Source organism: Schistocerca piceifrons, chromosome 10, assembly GCF_021461385.2.
Source record: "Schistocerca piceifrons isolate TAMUIC-IGC-003096 chromosome 10, iqSchPice1.1, whole genome shotgun sequence".
In the NCBI taxonomy this organism is placed as follows: domain Eukaryota; kingdom Metazoa; phylum Arthropoda; class Insecta; order Orthoptera; family Acrididae; genus Schistocerca; species Schistocerca piceifrons.
Window position 1 is genome coordinate 95,682,139 of NC_060147.1, and position 24,125 is coordinate 95,706,263.

Consider the following 24,125-nt stretch of genomic DNA (forward strand, 5'->3'; position numbering starts at 1 on the left):
GGCCAGATCCCTACAAAACCAAAATTTTAATGCATCCAGAGTGAAACATTCTGCAGAGGTGCTATAAGTAGCTCTTGCAAATTTTAGGATTATGGAAGCATTTGATGTGCTGTTAGAGAAATCCAATTATTCTAACAACCTAAATATGAAAGACCCAAATATCTCTCAGCTGAGAAAAATACCATCAAAATCGCAACACATGGAAACACCATCTGTTCCCTTAAAAATTGTCTCAAGAACAAAAATTTTGGAAATATCTGTTTGAAATTCTTGACCTCTCCTTCTGAATGAGATGATCGAAGGTTCAACTAAGAGGATCTAAAGCGACCATCCCATGTCCACAAGATACTTATTATGTCTTTCAAAACACATTCTCCATCTACACGACGTTTGGACAAATTGCCTGAAGTACATATAACCGACTTTAACCTGGACAGGTGAAATGCTACGAACCATTACGACTGGTATACGACCATGTAATGTACCCTCTGTTGGAAGAAAACTTAATGTTGAACCTAGTAGGGTTAAAGAACTCTTTCAGGAAGTTATTCGCCTCATCATTCCGATTCCGATAGTTCCAGTAGTGTCAGCGCCCTCTGAGGTCATTCAGCACATTGAGACGACTTAAAACTTGCCTCAGACCAACAATGACTCAGTTAAGACTCACCTATCTACTCCTCCATGTTCATCAAGTCAGGGCTAGAAAAATTAATCTTAGAATGTCATGAAAGAATTTGTTTCCCGAACTGTCAAAAGGAAAACTACATTTCGAAATTGTACGCAGTCCAAATAAAAACAAAATAAATGCCTCTTTCTTTTTCAAACAAATTATATTTTTCTTTTTGTCATTAAGATGTGATGCACAGGGTTTTAAAATAATAATAATAATAATAACAAAAGATTTCTCTCTGGCCGATCAATATTTGCACTCTACACTAAATATTAACTCCTTTTCGGAAATGGTTTCGCAACAAAGTAGGACCAATGTCTTCCCAGATAAATAATGTCTTCTTAAAAATTAAAGCAACGAATTGCAAGAGCATGACCTATAAAATTGGGTCCATATTTAGCAATAATGAGCTGTTTCTCTCTGTAGAACAGCATATCACTGATCACCTAATACAACATCCCACGCTATCGGTATCCACATATTCTAAACGGTTTTGCTGAAAGTCGAAATCAGTAAATAGGTATGCTTCCCCCCCACCCCCACTCCTAAAGAAATAGTTGGTATGCCACTCGTTATGTGGTATATGCTGTATATGTCATCCATAACACAATAAATATGCATTTCCAATCATTGGTTCCCTATCTCAACGTAATCGGTTGTGAACTCACTATCATCTGTTTGAATGTTACCTGTAAGGTTTGAAACACCCTGTAAAGAAATCATACCATATTGGTTGATTGATTGAAAAGTTGTTTGTACTGTGTTTTAATTGATTGTAATTGTATATTATGTGAATGCTAGTTTTCTTTTGGAATATGTTGATGATGTGGATGACACAATACGCTGACATAGTATCATCTTCACTGTGGCAGCCAGCATTGGAGCGAAGGCCAGTGTTTCCAAGAAGATTGTGCTGCCAACTGTTGTTGATCTCTGAATATTTTCGAGATTTAATTGAAAGCATTGGTATATTAAGTCAATCTTTGTTCTAAAGTTTACTCATTATTGCATGCCCACTGACACCCGTATGTTATTATACGATGCTAATAAAGTTGTTATGAAGTGGAAGTTATTTCTCAGTGTGCTTACTCAAGAAGTAAAAAGTGCTGGTTCTTTTGCAAGAGGAATGATAGAATGAGCTTACCTACTAAGATACATTAATTTTATTATATGAGGGAGAATTATTTCAATTTCTGAGTTTATTTGTAGATCGATATCAGATCCTGAGATTACTAAACATAAACATGCTTCAGTGATATACATCATGTTTGATCACTTATCACGAAATACAGCAGTTTTAGAAGAACAACTGAAGGATTCATTTTCCAATCCAGTCTCTTCCTGGCATTACAAATTTGCTAATTGAACAAAGAAAGAATTTAACGAGTTTATTTCAAGATAGTTGTGTCTTATGTCCCGGCTGAAAGAAACAAGAGCACAGTTGAACTAATCAGTTGAAAATTCCAACATGTTAAACTTAGAAACTGCAGAGTTGGGCTGTAACACCATAGGAAACGCTTGAAGAAAGATTGTATGCTTTCCAGCAAAATCCTACTTACAAAGTTCCAGGAATCACAATAAAGTGATAAATCAAGGAATACCCCCTATGTATTGCTCTGCACGGAATATGACAGTAAACTAATTACAGCATGCACAAAGGCTTTAGGTAGTTACTACTCCCATGTTCCACATGCAAACTGAACAGAAAAAATCCCAATATGTGGTACTATGTGAAGTGTCCATGAAGGGTGACATATCATTCTGGGAATGAGATGCCCCACTTCCCTGTTCTCCACTGACTGATAGTTAGCAATAGAAAGTGCCCCACTTTTGGGTGACGTTTTATTGTCTGAGCAGCCACAAGCGGGTGCCTCTACCTGCTAAGTGGGTTGTCTGCTCTGTGGTGTTGTGGCTGAAGGGCACGGAGAGAATATGATCTCTGTGACAATAAAGAAATGCTCATTGGAGAACAAATGGTGGTGAAATATATTTGTACCAATGGTTATTGTCTTGATGGACTCTGATACACACACATTCTCTTGTATGACTGGAATATGCAGATGTATTTACTCTATCATTATTTAGAATTGTATACCGTAGGCAATATATCGAGTTCAAACTGTCTCAATGTGTTGTTCCAGTGGATGCACCGAACAACATGAAGCTCTTTCAGTGTCTTTCGATGCAAAAGGAGATGACATCTGCTCAGAAGAGCTGATGCAAGGTTGAAGAGGCACTGATTAGCAGGGTCCTTTCATCATAGGAAATATTCTGACCAATAAATATACCGGTATATTGTACATACTTTCAAGAATTAACCTGCGGTAATTCTACAGATCAACACATCCATCAACACTTATCATCAAAATAGAAAAAGTTAGAAGAAACATTTATCCTGCGCCATACTCTTCACAGAGGGTAGCTGAGCATGGATGTAGATGAAGACGTAGAATGATGGAATGCATAATAATAATAATAATAATAAGTGAAAAATCAATCAATGGCAGGTCCAGGTTGGAGTATCAACGATATGGAAAGGATAGATTGCAACTCACTGTAAAGATGACACATTTGACTTGCAGACATGCACAACAAAAAGACTGTTACACCTTAAGCTTACAGCCAAAGCTTTCATTAGAACTCTCACGCTTTCACACAAGCAAGCGCACCTCACACACACATAACTGCTATCTCCGGCTGCTCAGGCCAGACTCAAGAGAAACAAACAGAAATTTTTCCTAAAAATGTGTCTCAGTAAACACATACAGATAAGCAAATAACAGTTGTCTCTGGCAAAAGCCACATGCTTACACATCGGCCCCTTCACCCGACAGTCGCTTCCCTCCACTGGACTGTAAGCCACTTGTGGATGGTTCGTCCAGGCTTTTCAGCTCCTCATTCTGCCGTGTAAAAGATGGCTCCGTCTTTGGGTCGTCGACTGGAACCTCCTCCACATCGCTATCGTACTCGATGCAAATGGGGTCCATCTCTGTCCCCGACAAGAGGAGTTCATCGTCTTCCATCTTTTCACAGGTTATGTTCTCCACACCTTTGATAGTATGTGGACTGTTTACTGTTTTAGGAAAAAACATATAAATGTATAAGCACCATAAATTATAAATACAAATATTTCTGAAGTAATGGCAACTGAATGAAAAAGGTACAACACATTGTCATTAATAGCTGGACACACACAGTAAATGTCACATCTGGAACTGTTTGACTGTTAGTATGACATAATCTTCCTTCACGCCTGTCACAGCCTCTGGTAGATGACATCTGACATCTGCATTCCACTAGTCTGTCCCTGAACATTCCACTAGTCTGTCCCTGGACACAAAACCTCAAGGATCAAACATCCAAATGAGTGAGACAGACTATGGTGCCTCTTTTCAGTTATACCAACAAGTGAAAAAAGAAAGGCAGAAATTCTGATATCTTACCAACATTAAGATACCTGAGTAATACATTAGTGGAGGCATTGGACCTGTTTTTATAGACATGTTGAGGTTTCATCATCCTCTTGTTGAATAGGGCGCAAGAGATACTTTTTGATACACAGAAGATACTGATAACGTACAGGTTGTTTGAAAATGAATATCCAGTTTTTAAGGTTTATAGCATTTATTACATCTGACTTACAATTATAAATAATACATCAAATGAAAGAGCAACTATAACAGTTTTTCTTAAAAGTGTTCAAAGTGAGCACCATCGTTACACTTCAAGTCGATAGGCGAGTTTTTCCAAAACCTTGATCATTATGTCTATAGTGATCATTGCAACAGTGCTGTTTCTGAAGTTGGATAGATCACCTGGTAACGGAGACAGATACGTATCATCCTTTATGAACCTCCGAAGGCAAAAATCGCATGCGGTCAGATCGTGTGTGAACATGAAGATCATATAAAACTAGGTCTGTCATCCAGTTGTGGCCAATCCAGCAGTCAGGTACAAAGTCGTTTAACCAGTCGCAGGCTGAGTTATGCCAGTGAGAAGGCACACCACTTCTCTGCTGAGAAATGCCAGTTACAGTTACTTCCCCGAAAAACTTGAGAGGAGTCTTGTTGCAACTGTACCATCTCGTGGGGATTTGCTTACTCCCAGACACACATTACCTGTGTTTACATTCACCACTGAAGATGACACGGTCCAGAAAATGTTCATCTCATGCAGCAAAATTTTGTTTGCGAAGTTGGCACATAAGCCGTAGTACGTAGGCTTTAGAGCTTGTAACAACTGCAAACGACAAAGACGAACTGGTTTCTTGGGACTACAGTTGATAGATTCTCACTCATTCAAAATGTTTTTCATTCATTCTTGGTCGTACCAGACTCTTACCTTTGTGCTTGGATACACAAACAAATCTGTTTGAGCTGCTCTTCATTTGATGTGTTATTTATAATTATAAGTCGAATTTAATAAATTCTACCAAGCCTTAAAACCCGTATGTTCATTTTGAAGCACACTGTATTTTCACTCTGACAAACAAGTCACAATGGCCTCTTAAAATAATAATCAATATGTTTTAAGATGCAGGCACTCTACTTGTTCTTTTTCCCCCAATGAACTGAACACTATAATTTTGTTTTCTTTCCCTTTTTCCAGAAATAGTTGTTCTCAATTAATTCTACTGCTTTTATGTATCTGGTGATATTCTCTATATGTTAGTACCATGTCAGCTATTTCTTCATTAGCAAAATTACTTTTAGGCCTAAAAACATTTTCAAAATTATATAAATTTGATTCTATAAATACTTGTTGGCAGCACAAATTAAATGACTTCAGTAGATCTCCAATTAACCTGATCAGTGTAGACTAAGCCTACTGTACTCCAGTCAGATGCATGACTCAACTGAGAACAAAAACATAAAAAAGCTAATCTCAAATATATTTTTACTCTGTAACTTCTTCCCTGAACTGTAAGATCATCACAGTGCTGAATTTGAATGCGCAAACCCACATTCACAAAAGCACTCTGCTCTTCCAAGAATGTTACCTTATATTTGACCTAAATTTTGACGTGCTTAAAGATAATTATTTTATTTGTAATTGCAAGTCACTATAAATTTCAACATACCTGCTTCTCTGTATGAGAGATAACATTTATTAGAACACGCAGTGCCAATGTCCATGCAGTGACTTTCATCAAAAGACAACATCATTCGTTTTCTCATCGCCTGCTATGATAGTGCTGGAGATAATCAGAGAAGTGCACCTTCAGAAACTCTGAGTTACCCACAGACTAATTGTACCCATTGAAAAGTTTTACTCAGGTCCAATCTCTGTTTTCTCCAACCAGCTTTTCTTCTTTATTACTGGATTCAAGTGGAGCGGACGCATTAGTGAGGAAGTCGAACTCATTCACCGCTTAATCGGATCTGTTCCCTGGCCCTCCTCTACATCCACCAGGAATACCCTATTCCAGTTCTGTCAATGGCAACACTATCCATCACAAGGCAGTTCTTCATGTGGGTGCAGTCACATTCCCTCCGTTGCCTTTCTCTGTTGTAGCCCTCGCACCTATTTTCCTTTCTTCTTGCAGTTTTCATAGTAAAAGAAAGCTGTGTGGGTGTCAATTGATTGAAAATTCATAGATGAAAAACAGATATCCAGGACATGAAATGCTGTATAAGGGAATGACGACAATGAAAATTTGTATGGACCGGGACTCAAACTCGGATTTTCCACTTTATCCAAGCAGTCACTTAACTGCTTTAGCTATTCGTGTGCAGTACATGGCCAGATCAAAACTTCAGTACACTGTAATTCCTGCATCACAACCTGTACTCAGTACAGACATTATTTAGTTCCCGTAGTACAGAGGAGGTGGTTTTAATTGAAAGTTGCTGCCAGGTATCAGCGCATAAATACGATACTGCAGTTGCCTGTGTTGTTAATAAGAATGATGCAGTGTTTCTTTGGACTTGCACCCATGTCCGAAGGAACAGGCACTGCAGCAACTACAGCCATTATGAAATACATGAAATATATTTGCAGTTGCAAATACAAACAACCATCAGCTGTATCAGAGAATGATGACAATGAAAATTTGTGCCTGACCGGGATTCGAAACCAGACTTCCCGAGTGGTTGCTATTCCCTGTACAGGAATTACATAATGTGCGCATAAGTACAAACTGTGACACAGGAATGATGACGTATGGAAATTTGTGCCTGGCTATGTATCATGCATGGATAGCCAAAGTGGTTAAGGCGGCCACTGCATGTCCCTCGGAACACTGCATTGTTTTTCTTAACAACACAGGCACTGCAATGTCATATTTATTTGCTGATACTGGGCAGTGACTTTCAAATAAAATGTCCTCCCCTGTACAAAAATCACACAATGTGTGTACGAGTATGGGGTGTGACGCAGGAACGAACGATGTATAGAAATTTGGGTCTGGTTGTGAGCCGTGCACTAATAGCAAAAGCAGTTAAGGCAACCACTCACATAAAGTGAGTAATCCACCTTTGATTCCTGATCCAGCACAAATTTTCATTGTTGTCATTCCCTTATACAGCTCATAGCTTTTCATATTTGCAACTACGAATAACTTTCCATATCATTCATAACGGCTGTAGTTGCCACAGTGCCTCTTCCTTCGATCATGCATGCATGTGAACACAAAGTAGCAGCTGCCAGGCCACATATGAAACACTGGAATGGTTGAAACAAATTTGTTTATAAAATCTTATCAGTAGACCTTTGCACTGCTTTTCTACATTATCAACATTTGTGTTGAAGCATTTATCATATGTTTTAAGATGCTTTATCTTTACTGCCATGACAGGTTCTGGGCCTTGCTGCTCATCTCCGGATGGCCAAACTGATACTTTATTATCAAGAATGTTAGCAGCACGTGTATTCCTGTCATGCATAGGAATATTTACATAGTTGACCTACTTCATTTTAAGTGTGGATGATTTATATAATGCAGTAAAATGTATTAATGTGCATAGAAGTGATAACATATAACAAGAATGAGAATGTGCACTTAACATTTGTTCTGGTAAAGGTGTTTTGTCTCATATTTGGTTCTTATGCATACACCGAAGCAAAGGTAAATGCACACAACTCATTCAGTTTATATGTTCTCAAGTGAATCCACAATAGCAATTTGTTTGCAAATATGACAAGCCATCCATACGGCATACAAAATGGTATTAATTGTTTAAATATCCTTAGAAAGTACAGGAGCAGATGACAAGCTCTGACAATCCTAAAACAAGGGCATTGTCAGGAGTGCCCCAGGGAAGTGTAAGAGGGAGTGTTGTTATTCTCTACATACATAAATGATCTGGCAGACTGGGTAAGCAGCCCTCTGCAACTGTTTGCCGATGATGCTGTGGTGTGTGGGAAGGTGTTGTTGTTCAGTGACTGTAGGAGGATACAAGATGACTTAGACAAAATTTATAGCTGCTGTGATGAATGGCAGGTACTCCTAAATGTAGAAAAATTTAAATTCATGTGGTTGAGTAGGAAAAACAATCCCATAATGTTCAAGTACAGCATTGATACAATCACATTAGTTAAATATCTAGGCGTAATGTTGCAAAGTAATATGAAATTGAATGAGTGTGTAAGGGCTGTAGTAGGAAAGGTGACTGGTCAACTTCAATTTACTGGGAGAATTTTAGGAAAGTGTGGTTCATCTGTAAAGGAGACCAAGGAGGATACTAGTGCAACCCTTGTTGACTGCTGTTTGAGCGTCTGGGATCCGCACCAGGTCGGATTAAAAGAAGATATTGAATAAATTCAGAGGGAGGTGCTAGATTTGTTTTTAACAGGTTCAAGTAACACGTACATATTACGGGGATGCTCCAGGAACACAAACGGGAATCCCTGGAGGGAAGATGATGTTCTTTTAGGGGAACTCTGTCGAGTAAATTTAGAGAACCGGAATTTGAAGTTGACTGCCAAATGATTCTCGTGCCTCCAGAATACGGAAATATTCTACAGCCACAAATGTAAATTTAGCATAAGAACCTTGAAGACAAGATTAGAGAGATTAGGGCTCATATGGAAGCATATAGAGAGTTATTTTTTCCTCACTCCATATGCGAGTGGAAGAGAAGAGGAAATGTCTAGTAGTGGTAAAGGGTACCCTCCGCCACCCACCACACAGTGGCTTGCGGAATGTGCATGCAGGTGCCTGAAGATGGGCATAATGGTCCAGAACATGTAGTGCATTAAAATAAAACTTCTTAAAAGTATTTGTGGGTGGTTGCATTCTTCTAACCATCCTTAATTGAATAAGTCATGGAGGTCAACAAGATCCAGTAGGGTTAAAATGACATTCATCACAATGCTTAAGAAGTTGATAAATCCCATCTCCATAAAATTCAGACACAAGCCTATGACAGCATCCAGTAATTCTTTGTAGGAGCCTAAACAGTGGAAGTTGGGACACTTTTTTGTGCCCATGAAGCAACAGAAATCACCTGGAGCTGAGACTGTACTCTAGGGTGGACACACACACACACACACACACGCACACACACACACACACAAGTAGTAAAGACAATGCTTCATTTGTTTTGAATGGCTTTCCTCATTTTTCTTAATGAAACACAAAGGCTCTAGAACTGTTTGTCCTTCACACAGCATAAAACCAAACAAGATCCCTTTATCACACACACACACACACACACACACACACACACACACACACACAAAAGTAGCCGTAACATTTCGGGTTTACAGAGTTTGGTATGTCTTCATTGGTTTGTTTGGGAAAGGCAGTACAACCCCGCAACACTGACTGTCATTTTGTCTTCACATTATCATGGGGAATCCTTATCTGTTTGGCAGGTCTTCTCTGTAATGAAAGGTAAAGATCAAACAAGCAGTCATCTGTTGAGTTCTGTGGTTCTCTGAAAAGAGTTTTGCAATCCGACAGACAGAGGACACATGGTGTTCTAACTGCTTAGTCACAATCTCATGCAAAAAAAATGCTGAGGAATATGTGAAAAGTTGTCTGGCAGTTGAAATATTGTGAAATATTTTGTCAGTTTTTTAATCAGTTCATTGCTGACTGTGCAGTGGCATTAAAATCATATTACAGAACAGATTTCACATTTGGCAGGACTTTCAATTCAGCACTTGTTTTGAACATCTACTGTACAGAAATGTGAAGCAACATGGCTTTCTCACTATCACAGATTTGAGCAGAGGTGGGCAAACGTTGCACGCGGCTCATGAGCACACAGCACTGCACATGTGCTGCTCACGTGCAATCGTCGACCGGGGCAGTGGCGGACAGCCGGCAAGTTGGGGTAGTGTAGTACCAGGCTAAGCTGCGGGCGTTCATGCGAAGCGACCACTACGTAGTGAATTTTGTATTTCAAGAACCGGAAAATGCAGAGTGAATCAAGGAAACGGAGAAGTGGAGATTTGCTATCTTTTAAAAAGGAATGGGAGAATCATTTTTTCTTTGTGTAAAAATGTGAAATTTCAAAATGTTTAATAAGTGGCAACATCCTCACTGGTAAGGGGAAGTTTAGTATTGAACGCCATTATAATAAATTTCACAAGGACGAGTACAATTTATTGTCGGATCTGCGACTTCCTTTTGTAATGTCTCTCGTCTAACTGATTTAAAATTTTATGGAGAGCTGTTTTTAATTTTTCAGGACGACAACAATGATAGCCCAGCGGTACGTGCAAGTTATAAGATTGCGCTTAATATAGCGAGAGCTGGAAAACCATTTGCTGGAGGTGAGCTTATAAAGGAGTGCATCAATGACACTGCTGATTTACTTTGCCCACTGAATGCAAACCAATTTCGAGCTATCACTCTTTCTCGGCGAACTGTAAGTTGTCGTATAAGTGCCATGGCACGTGACGTTTACTGTCAATTAAGGAGTGCAGTGCAGCAGTTTACTGCATTTTCCATCGTACTTGACAAGTCCACAGATATTTCAGACACCGCGCAATTAGTGATTATGTCCACGGTGTGGACACTGCTCTGCACATAACAGAGGATTTCTTAGATATGATATCTTTAAAAAGCACGACCACCGGCGCAGACATCCTAAAAGTCGTTAAAGAAGCTGTTGATTCAGCTGGCTTAAACTGGGAACGTTTGGTGTCTGTGACTACATACCGAGCCCCTGCAATGAAAGGGGAACAAATGGGATTTGTCGGATTACTGAGAAAAAAGCTACGGCGTACAGAAGAATCATTGTACAGCATCCATTACATTTTGCACCAAGAAGTATTTCGTGCAAAAGCAGCAAAACTGGGGGACATCATGCAAGTGGTTATTCGGGCAGCTAATTATTTGAGATCCCACTGGCTTACACATAGACAGTTTCACATATATTTGGCTGGAATTGAGGAAAAGTACGGTGACATACCATACCACAGTGAAGTCCGCTGGCTTAGCCGCGGTAATGTACTCAAAAGATTTTTTGAGCTAAGAATACCAATAAATCAGTTTTTAAAGGACAAAGGAAGGTACAACCACAAGTTAGAAGATCCAGAGTGGGTTGCCGACCGTACATTTTTAGTGGGCATTACTGGACGCATGAATGCGCATTGAACACAAGTTTAAAAGGAGAAAACCATCTAATTTGTGAAATGGCTGAAAAGGTGCAAGCTTTCTCTAGCAAGCTTGAGCTGTGGGAACGACAGCTCTCGTCAGGGAACGCAGTGCACTTCCCTACTCTGTCTACTGTGCGAGAACAGAATTCCAAAAAATATGTTTCCGTACTTAGTGCAATAAAAGAGGACTTTATCAAGCGATTTGGGGATATATCATATTTATCCCAAGCTTTTGAATGGTCCTCGAGACCATTTGCTGTTTCTGTAGATGATATTCACCCCAATTTGCAAATGGAATTAATAGATCTACAGTGTAATTCTCGCCTGAGAGACAAGTTCCTTTTGGCAACACGTGTAATAGACTTTTATCATGACTTTCCACAGCAAGTTTTTCCTCGTCTCCATCATAAAGCCGCGAAGATAATGTCAGTGCTTGGTTCGACATACGTTTGTGAGAGATTTTTTTTCTGTTATGAAAATTAATAAGTCTCCATTAGGAGCAAACATCAGTGATGAAAGTTTACGTAACTGTTTGCATTTGTCTTTATGTAGAAATTTTGATCCAGACATTAAACGTATTGTAAACTCCACCTGTGATAATTAAATAAAACGTATCTTAGGTAATAGGTACTCTTTCAAACCATGATTTCTTTCAAGCACTCCTAACAACCTTATTCCTTCATTCAATAAAGGAAGCTAGTAAACAAAACGCATTACAGAGGAAGGGGCAGAGAGACGGTATGGTGAGGAGGGGAGAGAAGTGGGTGGCCAGCATGCCCCTGTGTGCACACTGAACACCTGTTAACTGCACACGTGCAAGTGCACCGCACACGTGCAGGATTCCTGCCCGTCCCTGGATTTGACAATACTGACCTACAGCTTGAGTCAGTATAGCAGCTGTTCTGTCCATTTACGGTTTCCCATGGCACATGAAAATGGAGTTACTTTGTGGATAGCCCTATTTCAGATGTATATTGATTCTGGTATCTTCTATGGTGAATTTGATGGAAACATATGGCAGTGAAATTGATAGCATGTAAATTTCACATAAATAAATACACATTTTTTAAGGTGGTGGTGATATGCAGCTTTTAAATATTTATGAAAATACAAGGTCTGTCCAAAAAAATTCCAGAACTTTGTCTACAAAATTTTTCTATGTTTACCTTTTACTTGTTGTGCATGGTCTCCTTCGATATACTCTCCTCCACATTTGACACACCACTCCCAAGCCCATTTACACTTCCAGAAGCAATCTCGGAACACCTCCTGCTGGATCATGTGAGGTGCCATCTGCAAATTTTCTTTTATGTTGTCTACCATTGTAAATCTTCATCCCTTCAATTGGGTTTTCAACTTTGGAAATAAAAAAACGTCGTCCACAGGGACAAATCTGGAGAGTACGGAAGGTGAGTCAGCACAGTGATTACATTTTTTGTGTAATAGTCACACACCAACAGGGATGAATGTGCGGGTGCATTGTGGGGTCTTGCCCTCTTGTTTCTTTATAGGGTGCCTGTAGGATACTGCTTTCTCGGATAGCTATACAACAATTCAAGTAAATCACAGTAATAGTTTTTATTACAATAAAGAAGACTGACAATACTTAACTTCAAATTTACGAGTTGTCACAAGCAATGGGTGACATGCAAACAGTCAGTGTTCTTTGCTGTATACAATGTCCATGTAAGCAATGGATATGCTCTCTTCTAAAGCGTGGTTTCTACTAGTGTTCGTCTTCTACTGTCCTGGTCTAAAACTGTGCTGGTCTGCTACTCTCTGGGTCTAGTACTGTGCTAATACTGTGCGTCCGAGGCTGGCAGGAGCAGCACTTATATTCTTTTCTCGCAGAAGCCGCTCCTGTCATGGTGTGGTCCTAGTCAAATGGCTGACCACGTCTCCCCGACTCCTCTGCTCTTGTGTTCATCGTCGTGCCGGCACTTTTCAATATGTTGTGTAATGTAATCGACCATTGGAGAAAAGGTTTATCTGAAGCAAAAAGTATGACCAATTCCATGGCCTCCATGCTCTCCTGACCTCAACCCTCTTGACTTTCTTTTATGGGGGCATTTGAAAGCTCTTGTCTACGCAACCCCAGTACCAAATGTAGATACTCTTCGTGCTTGTATTGTGGATGGCTGTGATACAATACGCCATTCTCCAGGGCTGCATCAGCGCATCAGGGATTCCATGCGACGGAGGGTGGAATGCATGTATCCTCACTAACGGAGGACATTTTGAACATTTCCTGTAACAAAGTGTTTGATGTCACACTGGTACCTTCTGTTGCTGTGTGTTTCCATTCCATGATTAATGTGATTTGAAGAGAAGTAATAAAATGAGCTCTAACATGGGAAGTAAGCGTTTCCGGACACATGTCCACATAACATATTTTCTTTCTTTGTGTGTGAGGAATGTTTCCTGAAAGTTTGGCCGTACCTTTTTGTAACACCCTGTATATAGGAAGTGGGAATATTTGCAGCTTCTGGACACATGATGGCTTGCCCGCCACTTTTTTTTTTTTTTTTTTTTTTTTTTCAGTCTTGTAGGAAAACGGACTTGCTTTTCTGACAAGTGAAGGATAATGGATTTAGATTATCAATGTTGATAATGAAAATGGTGTAGTTCCTAGCAAAAAGTACAAATAAATATAATTTTTAGCTGAAAGTATTTCCAATCCAGTGGAGTTTATTTAAACAGAAGAAAACCCAGGCCACGCTTGATGTTGGAATGATTATTTTGCAGACAAAGAAAACTATGAAACCCCCTAGACAAATGAGATCTGCAGTGTGTAATCTTTAAGCAACTACTAAAAAAATAATTCGTGCTGAAATTGTGCTGGGACTGGTCATATTATTCCCATTCAAAAACAAGTGGTGAGAGTGTTGTCCTATCACACTATACAACGTAAGATTCTACAAACAATTTTTCAGTTACCTAAGAAATGAGTAAGATAACAACCAGTACAGTTGGAACATGCATTATCGTGATGCGAGAGCCATGAATTGTCTCCCCACGTTTCAGGCCGTTTCCTTCTCAAATTTTCTTGGAGGCATTGCAACATGTCCCAATAGTACCACTGATTAACAGTTTGTCCGTTTGGCACAAATTCATGATGAACTAATCCTTCAAAATCAAAGAAACTATTAGCATGGCTTTGACATTTGACCTGACCTGACCTCACCTGACCCAACAAGCTTTTTTGGGTCTTGGAGAACTTTTCCCAACTTTGGTCTCAACATCATAACTATACACCCACATCTCATCAATTATCATTCTCATTAGGAACACCTCATTCTCATTTGTATGATCCAAAAACTCTTCACAGATTGCGCGGTGAAGGTCTTTCTGCTCTTGACTCATGAGCCATGGGACAAATTTTTCAGAAACACAATGCATTCCAAGACACTGTCAGGATTTCATGACATGATCCAACTGAAATATTAGATCCTTCTGCAATCTCTTAGACAGGCAGTCTTCGATTGGAATGCACAATTTCATTGAAGTTTAAAAAGTGCCCTGGACAAGAGTCATCTTTAAATTACATCCTGCCATATTTAAACTCTGTGAACCGTCCGTAAAACCGAGTACAGCTTAGGTACTCACAACGTAGGCTTCCTGCATCATTTGGTGTATCTCTGTGAAAGTTTTCTTGAGTTGCATGCAAAATTTAGTGCAGATGCATTGTTTCTCTGGCTCTGTCATCTCAAAATTTGCAACCTGTATGACACAACATTCTACCAATGTAGCACTGATTGATAACTAACAGACATACAACAATGAAACTTCCGGCAGTTACACATTAAACACAGGTGTGTGCAGGGATGCTCCTATGCAACGTTGGCACGAAATTATAAATGTTCCAGAATTTTTTGAACAGACCTCATACATGGGTTGTCCCAATAAGCGTATCACTTCATTAAAACTATCAGTTTCAGTCAAACAGGAAACTACCATTAGGTACCTATGTGCAATATAAACAACTATAATGAGGCACAATGACCACAAATCAAAAACATCTTTACACAAGATGACCCAGAACTCCACTTACAAACTTTCAGAGGTGGGAGTATGGACCAAAACAATAAAAAAATCTGGTAAACATAGGCTCAAAACACATACCTTAAGAGCTGTGAGAACTTGTTCATCTTCCATACTGTTGAACACATCTCTTCTACTGACAGCTCTGTTTTCCGTGTTTTTGGAGGAGGCAGTATGGTCCAAAACAAGAAAAAAATGTCCAGTAAGCATCAAAGGAGGACTCTAAAATGCATACCTTAAGGGATAAGAATATCTGTTTGGTAGAAGAGAATTTTTCGTGGTGCTCACTGCTCTTAAGGTATGCACTTTGGAGTCCATGTTTACTGGATATGTTTTTCTTGTTTTTGTCCATACTATCATCTCTGAAAGATACTTGGTAGATTTCTAGTTCACTCTGTGTATCCGAAAACATTTGTCATACAACCCATATTTACAATTACATAATATTAATTATAGGATATGCTCAAATCATGATCATTTGTATTTAAGTCAATGTAATATATTAACTGCATCAAAATTACTGAATCTAGGAAAGTTCCTGATTCGTACGGGCTGCAAATGTTGGGAAATATGCCAAAAGTGGGTGAGAAATCTTGAGCATATCACATCAGCACATGACTTACATCATTGCATGTGCAGCAGTTGGGTTGGCCACGAAGGGGTGATTCGATGATGCAATACTTGCATTTGGACAAACGGTGGAAATTTTGAACATCTTTTGTTTGTGTGATCTGCTGTGAACATAGAAGTTACAGAAGTATTGTTCTCAGTGCAACCAAGGCAAAGCTGTTCTTTTTTGTGTTTCTTTCCTTTTGTCCATTCTTTTTTTGTTTACAGACATTATTTAGTAAAGAAAGCAAGGTCATTTACTGCTAACAGTGCAGTTTCAAAGCTTATACTCATTTACTTGTGACACAATATGGTAGGTTTTTGTTGTATTGTACTTTGCAATAAACCAGAGGTTGCAGTGAGACTGGTAAATAAAATAACAAATCTTAGTGTAGACAGATAACTGTTTAACTTAGTGAAAAAAAAAATACTACCTTGCAGACAAAAGACTTGAACCATGAGCTTCACACACTAAAGTTGGGCAAGCAGTCCTGGAGCCACACCGATGTGAATACTTGACTAGTGTTGGGATGATCAGGTGTGACAGACCGACAGGCTCAACTGCTGCACATGTGGTGAGATACATCACCTGCTGATGTCACACATTCAATATTTCTCATTTGCTTTAGGGGTATTTCCTGATGTCTGCTGCCCCATGTTTCTTTTATTAAATTACTTGTCTCAGCGTCATCTACATCACTTCAGAGGTTTTTAAATGTTAATAAGAATCACACTATGAATTATGTCAAGCTGTTCCAGTCCACCTTCATAGCTGAGTGGTCAGCCTAAATGGCTGCCATGCAGAAGATCTGGGTTTGATTTCTGGTACCGACAAGCAATCTTACTCAGAGGGAGCACTGGTACGGGCTGCGCTCACTCTTTTGATGCCTTCTGAGGAGCTATCTGACCAAGTAGTAATGGCTCCACAGTTTGAAAAATCTGGAAAACGACCAGGAGAACGTTGTACTGACCACAACAAGCTCCCCACACTGCAAGCCTAGGGTAGAGACCGTGAACGTTACACATTCCTTCGGCCTTCGAGGACTCGCGAGGAGCTCATAGTTTGCTTGGGCTGTTTCAGCTCGAGTGCCAATCAGGGAACAGCCAGGTGCCCGTGGACAGCAGAGGGCTGGAGTAGGCAAACAGCTAACATACAGGCAGCCCAGGTGTAGTGTACATACCAGCAGGACGGGGTGGCCACATGGTTCGCACATTCACAGAATGTGTGCAACATGGCTATTGGGCCCACAGCACAGGGTTGGGACTGTAATTGTAACATGTCGGGTGGCTCCAGATTGCTGTTACACTGTCTTTCAAAGACAGAGGCAAAATGTAGAAGTCATTCCAAAGAACAGTAAATCTAAGTGTATCTCTTGTATCAGCAAGTAGTTCAAAGCATAGAATAAGAAAACTAGGTACAGGGGATGGACAAAAATTTGAAAACATCACGAGCATGACACACTACCATGCCTAATAAGGTGCAGGGAAATCATTAGCATTCAAAACAGCTTCCAGTCATCTCGAAATTGTTAAATACGAGTCCTGTATGGTTTTCAAGGGACTCTTACATCATCCCTCCTGCAAAATAGTGACAAGTTCAGGAAACAATGATGAGAGATGGATAGCGATTGAACACCCTGCTCTCCAAAATAGACCACAAAGGCTCAGTAATATGAAGGTGTGGTGATTGACTGGCAGGGGAGGTGCAACAATTCATCCTCGTGCTCATAAAACCAGTCCTAGATGACACCACCTGTATGAACAGGGGATCTGCCATCCTGGAACACAGCATGATCATTGAGGAACGAACACTGCACCATGGGATGGATGTAATCATCCAAACCAGCCCATAATTATTGAAGGTAACGTGATCTTGCAGAGTTGCTGTGGGACTCATGGAATACGATGGTACGGCTGCCCAAATCGTCGCTGAACTCCTGCCGTGTTTCATTCTCGGGATGTAAACTCGACCAGAAGTTGGGAATAGTGTGAAATGAGGCTCATCTGACCAAATGGCAGTCTTCCATTGCTCCATTATCCCAAGTTTTATGGCTCCAACACTAGGTTTTCCTCTTGTAGGCACTTACATCACCAATGAGTGCTTTTGGAATTTTTTGATGCTGCAGGGTTCTCAAATGTGATATTGCAACTTTTACACCTATCATCCTTTTACTTTTGTCACAATCCTCTTCAGTGACTATCCATCACGATCACTCAACACATGACTTTCATCAGCGTTGTGACCCTGTGGATGATGTTTTTCTGCTTTCCCTGTATGTAGTATAAATCTTCAATATGGTGCATCTTGAAAAACCAAACACTTCGGCTACCACGGTTATGGAAGCACTCATCATACAAGCACCAACAATTTACCCTCATTCAAATTAACTAAGCTCTGAAATAACGCACTCACAACTACACAGAACACTATTCTGACCACAGCTGACACTTACAACATAGCGAGGACATTGCAGAGGTGCTGTTTGTGATCAAATACAATTATTAATTACTGGGTTAGCCTTTTCATAATATACCTGTTTTGGTTTCAGTAGGTGCTTCACAACATGTGCCATGTGTACCCTTCCCCCCCAGACACTAGCTTTTCTGAACTACAAAGGTTCGAGTTATTCTCGCAATATGTGCTTCGCTACCACAATCTGCATCAATCTCCACTAACCCCCTGCCCCATACCCACTGCAAAGTATGTATGGAACGAGCCTAGTAGTCAGGGGCTGTGTCCAGCCATTAATGCCAAGATAACACGTCTGACAGTACTTACAGCAAGCCACGTCGGCACAGTCGTAGTCCTCGAAGCTGACTACGTACGTGGAAGACCCGCTCTCTACTCCAGTGAGCATCACTCGTTCTATGTGATATACATGGCCGTAGTTTGCAAAATACTGCTGTATGTCATCTGTAGTTAACTTCCCATTATCTTTTTGTACTTTCACTATGATCCTGTCCTTCAGTCTTGTGTTTAACGAAGTGTCAACCTGAAACAAAATAGGAAATATGTTACACAGAACTCTGTCTACCTTTGTTCCACCTGCATTTCACATGATGTTGAACTTACTGTACATTCAGAATACGATGACAGTTATTTCATAATAGCAACAAAATACTACTGCAACTATACATATCAGTACCTTTACAAAACACAGTTTGTCAAGCCTGTAAAGTCTTTACTTGTGATTCAGTTATGTATGTCGTTGTTGTTGTTGTTGTTGTTGTTGTTGTTGTGGTCTTCGGTCCAGAGACGGGTTTGATGCAGCTCTTCATGCTACTTATGCAAGCTTCTTCATCTCCAAGTAACTACTGCACCCTACATCCTTCTGAATCTGCTTAGTGTATTCATCTCTTGGTCACCCTCTACAATTTTTACCCTCCACACTGCTCTCCAGTACGAAATTGGTGATCTCTTGATGCTTCAGAACATGTCCTACCAACCGATCCCTTCTTCTAGTCAAGTTGTGCCACAAATTTCTCTTCTCTCCAATTCTATTCAAAACCTCCTCATCATTAGTTATGTGATCTACCCATCTAATCCTCAGTTTTTTTCTTTAGCACCACATTTCAAAAGCTTCTATTCTCTTCTTGTCTAAACTATTTATCATCCATGTTTCACTTCTATACATGGTTAAACTCCATACAAATACTTTCTGAAAAGACTTTCTGACACTTAAATGTATATTCAATGTTAAGAAATTTCCCTTTTTCAAAAACACTTTCCTTGCCATTGCCAGTCTACATTTTATATCCTCTCTACTTCGACCATCATCAGTTATTTTGCTCCCCAAATAGCAAAACTCCTTTACTACTTTAAGTGTCTCATTTCCTAATCTAATTCCCTCAGCATCACCTGATTTAATTCGCCTACATTCCATTATGCCCGTTTTGCTTTTGTTGGTGTTCATCTTATATCCTCCTTTCAAGACACTTTCCATTACATTCAACTGCTCTTCAAGATCCTTTGCTGTCTCTCCACAGTTTTCTTTAGTTTCCTTTACTGCTTGCTCACTATACAGATTGAATAACAATGGGGATAGGTTACAACCCTGTCTCACTTCCTTCCCAACCACTGCTTCCCTTTCATGCCCCTCGACTGTTACAACTGCCATCTGGTTTCTACAAAAATTGTAAATGGTCTTTCACTCCCTGTATTTGGCCCCTGATACCTTAAGAATTTGAAAGAGAGTATTCCAGTCAGCACTGTCTAAAGCTTTCTTTAAGTCTAGAAATGCTATAAACATAGGTTTGTCTTTCCTTAACCTATCTTCTAAGGTAAGTCGTAGGGTCAGTATGGCCACGCATGTTCCAACATTTCTACAGAATACAAACTGGTCTTCCCTGAGGTCGGCTTCTATCAGTTTTTCATTCGTCTGTAAAGAATTTGTGTTAGTATTTTACAGTCATGACTTACTAAACTGATAGTTCGGTAATTTTCACACCTGTCAGCTCTTGATTTCTGTGGGATTGGAATTATTATATTCTTCTTGAAGTCTGAGGGTCTTTTGCCTGTCTCATACATCTTCCTCGCTAGATGGTAGAGTTCTGTCAGGGCTGGCTCTCCCAAGCCTATAAGTAATTCTAATGGAATGTTGTCAACTCCCGGGGCCTTGTTTCGACTTAGGTCTTTTGGTGCTCTGTCAAACTCTTCATGCAATATCATATCTCCCATTTCATCTTCATCTACATCCTCTTCCATTTCCGTAATATTGCCGTCAAGTATGTCGCCCTTGTAGAGATTCTCTTCCACCTTTCTGCTTTCTCTTCTTTGCTTCGAACTGGTTTTCCATCCAAGCTCTTGATATTCATGCAAGTGGTTCTCTTTTCTCCAAAGGTCTCTTTCATTTTCTTGTAGGCAGTTATGTATACAGTAGAGAAATAAGCAAAAGTTAGTTTCACCTGGGAGAAACATTACCTAGTGTTTCCTGAATTGCAAAAAGAGAATCTTCTTGGTGATTATATTGCAAAGGGTTACAAAATATGATGAAAACTAATAAATTTTTGTGATCAACAGAAAAATCAATTATCAGGAGCAAGTGCCCCTCCACAAAGTGGTTTTCACAATGTAAACAGAGTGTGACTTGTAGCAAAAATTTTCTACTCCTTGGAAAACTTTGTATAAAATGCATGATCACTAAGTCAAAAAATTAGAGCTTTTTTTATCCTGAAGTCTCAAGTCTTTCACATCCAGATCAACAAATTTTACACTTACCCTCAGCTGTCTGATAGATATTATATACCTGGCATGGATCTTTCCAAACAGTTTTTCCTTAGAACGGTCCTGCCCCTTTTCATTTTCCATTTCTGGCACGCTTCAGGACTGTTCTTTAATACACTTCATAATTCCTAATTCTGCCTTACCAGTTAGTTCTCTTCATTTCTAAACAATGTCAGAGCTTTCCAAATATTGCTCCTCTTTCTTCTCTGTCATAGTTTCTGAACCATAATAAATAAGCTCCAAATATCGCATTTTAAAAATCTCTTGTGTTCTTCTGGTACCCAGTTCTTGTATTTTTCAAATTCTTCCTTTCCATAAGCTGTCCCTTTCATTGTTTTCTGTTGTAGCTTCCACAAGCATAAAGTATGATTCCTAAGAAAGTGAAGACATTCACTTGTTCCACAGTTTTTTTTTCCTGTAGTGTTATTTTATTTGAATTATGCACTAAAATTTTTTCCCTTTTTTATTATTGCCTGTTATTTTTATTTCCTGAGGACCTACTCCAGTTTCTGCTAAGACTATCTGCATATTTAGTAACTTTCATTCTCCCTTCACCTACTTTTGTTCTGCCTATATCAATCAAGATTTCGTTCAGAGGTCTATGGCCAAAGATATAAAAGAGGGTTGGAGGAATGCAGCAGCATTGTCTCACACCCCTCAGCATTGTCTCACACCCCTCTTCATATTTATTTGACTTTTGTGCACTCTAACTGTCACTTTGTTTTAAGTATGACATTCTTATAAATGCATAGGCTTCTGCGACCAGAGTCAGTTGACCCTAGTACGGTACTCAGAAAACTTTCATGTCATATCACACTCTTACTAGTCACCTGCTCTCCCTATCTTTTCCTATTTCTGTATCTGTTTCCCATATCTTAGTCAACAGCTTCCATTTAGTCAATTAAACGTATTTTCCTCCAGCCTATAAAGGATACGTATGGCTCTCTGTCAACATTATTTTTATCAACATGCTCGTACATCCAACGGTATCCAAAGTCTCAGACTCCAAATTGAACCAAAGACAAGTTTTTCTCTATCTCGTTATTCATTCTTCTCAGTATTACACAGGCACTGGCTTCAGCAGTATCAGTCCTGCAGTCATTGCACTTAACTTCTTTCATCAGGGGATTGCAGCTGCATTACAAAAACTTGTGGATATACAAGGAGTGTGAGAAAAGCTGAGAGATGGACAACATTGTGAGTGATGTGCAATTGCTGTGTTGTTCTGCCTGTGTAGACCGGTGTTCAGTCCAAGTCTCCATAAGGACAATCCAAGAAATGTGCTCATTGATCTTCTCGAGAGGATTGCCAGTGGCCAAAAATGGTTCAGTCGTGTGATCAGAGGTAATAAATTTTGGATTTTTGAGTCCAATCCTGAGACAAAGTGGCGAAGTGAGATGTCTTCAACCGAAAAAAATTTGAATGGGCAAATCAAAGATCGAAACAACACTGATTTGCTTTCTTGACAGTAAAGTATCGTGCATAAAGAATTTGTTCCTACAGGACATAGTGTCAACCAAGTGTTTTACAAAGATGTCCTGGAAAGGTTCACAAAAAGGGTGAGTAGAGTGAGACCAGACACTGCAACCAAGTGGATGCTGCATCATGACAACACCCCATGCCACACAGCAACTTCCAATATGGAATTTGTGACCTCAAAAGGCACCCTTATTCGCCTGATCTGTGTCCTTGTGGCTTTTTGTTTTTCTTGAAATTGAAGAATGTATTAAAATGACATCATTTTGGGACTATGGAGAACATTCAAAAGAATGTGACCGACATGTTAAAGGCCCCAGGAGTTGATGCCTTCCATTGCTGCTAATAAGGCTAGGAACAACAACTCTGCCGGTGTATAGTTGCCGAAAGGAGCTACTTTGATAAGGACAATAATGATGATTGGAAAAAAAAACTTTGGTGGTTAAAAGAATCATCAGTCTCATTACTTTTCTCAGACACACCGTATTCATGCACCATCTTCTAAAATATTGTGTATTGTCACCATTCTGTATTAGCACTGTGTTAGGATTATTATACAGCATGAGGCAAGGGGCAAATTAGAATTTCTTGTTTCAATGTGGTGTAATACAGCCCCTTCCACAGTTTCCATCACACTATCTGACCTTCAGCTTCCCTAGAAGGATCTGATGGTCCTGCAAAATTGCAAGACAGTTATTCTAGACCATTTTGTGCTTGCATTAGCTTTGCTTCGCCTCTGTTACCCAATAATTCATATTTTGAATTTATATCTGTAGACCACAAATTACAGTCATGATTTCTTACATTATTTATTTATTTATGTAATCTGATCAGATTACGGCCTTTAGGCACTGACTCACATCCGAGCATGGTTTTAAACATACAGTACTTTCACATAACAGTTACTTAAATTTTTTTTTTAAATATGATGAATAGTAATAAAATTACACTAACAGAATAAAAATTGGCTTGCAACAAGATTTGGATGTACACTATGTGATCAAAAGTATCCGGACACCATCAAAAACGTACGTTTTTTCATATTAGTTGCTTTGTGCTGCCACCTACTGCCAGATATTCTATATCAGCAACCTCAGTAGTCATTAGACATCGTGAGAGAGCAGAATGGGGCGCTCCGCAGAACTCACGGATTTCGAACGTGGTCAGGTGATTGGGTGTCACTTGTGTCATACGTCTGTATGTGAGATTTCCACAGTCCTAAACATCCCTAGGTCCACAGTTTCTGATGTGATAGGAAGTGTGAAGGGAAACATACAGCATAAAAGCGTACAGGCCGACGTCGTCTGTTGAATGACAGAGGCCACCGACAGTTGAAGAGGGTCCTAATATGTAATATGCAGAAATCTATCCAGACCATCACACAGGAATTCCAAACTGCATCAGGATCCACTGCAAGTACTGTAACAGTTGGCGGGAGGTGAGAAAACTTGGATTTTATGATCAAGCGGCTGCTCATAAGCCACACATTATGCCGGTAAATGACAAACGACACCTCGCTTGGTTTAAGGGGCATAAACATTGGATGATTTAACG

At 39.6% G+C, this 24,125-nt stretch overlaps 1 protein-coding gene across 1 annotated transcript in view; it reads right to left on the reverse strand.

Annotated features, from left to right (window-relative positions):
* LOC124718720 overlaps positions 1-24,125 on the reverse strand; it is a 211,695-nt gene that overhangs the window by 11,392 nt on the left and 176,178 nt on the right. Inside the window, exons 7-8 of the mRNA XM_047244338.1 lie at positions 18,651-18,864; positions 3,482-3,743 (exon numbers count right to left, since the gene is read on the reverse strand). Coding sequence (XP_047100294.1) covers positions 3,482-3,743; positions 18,651-18,864 — 476 coding nt within the window. The remainder of the gene's footprint in view (positions 1-3,481; positions 3,744-18,650; positions 18,865-24,125) is intronic.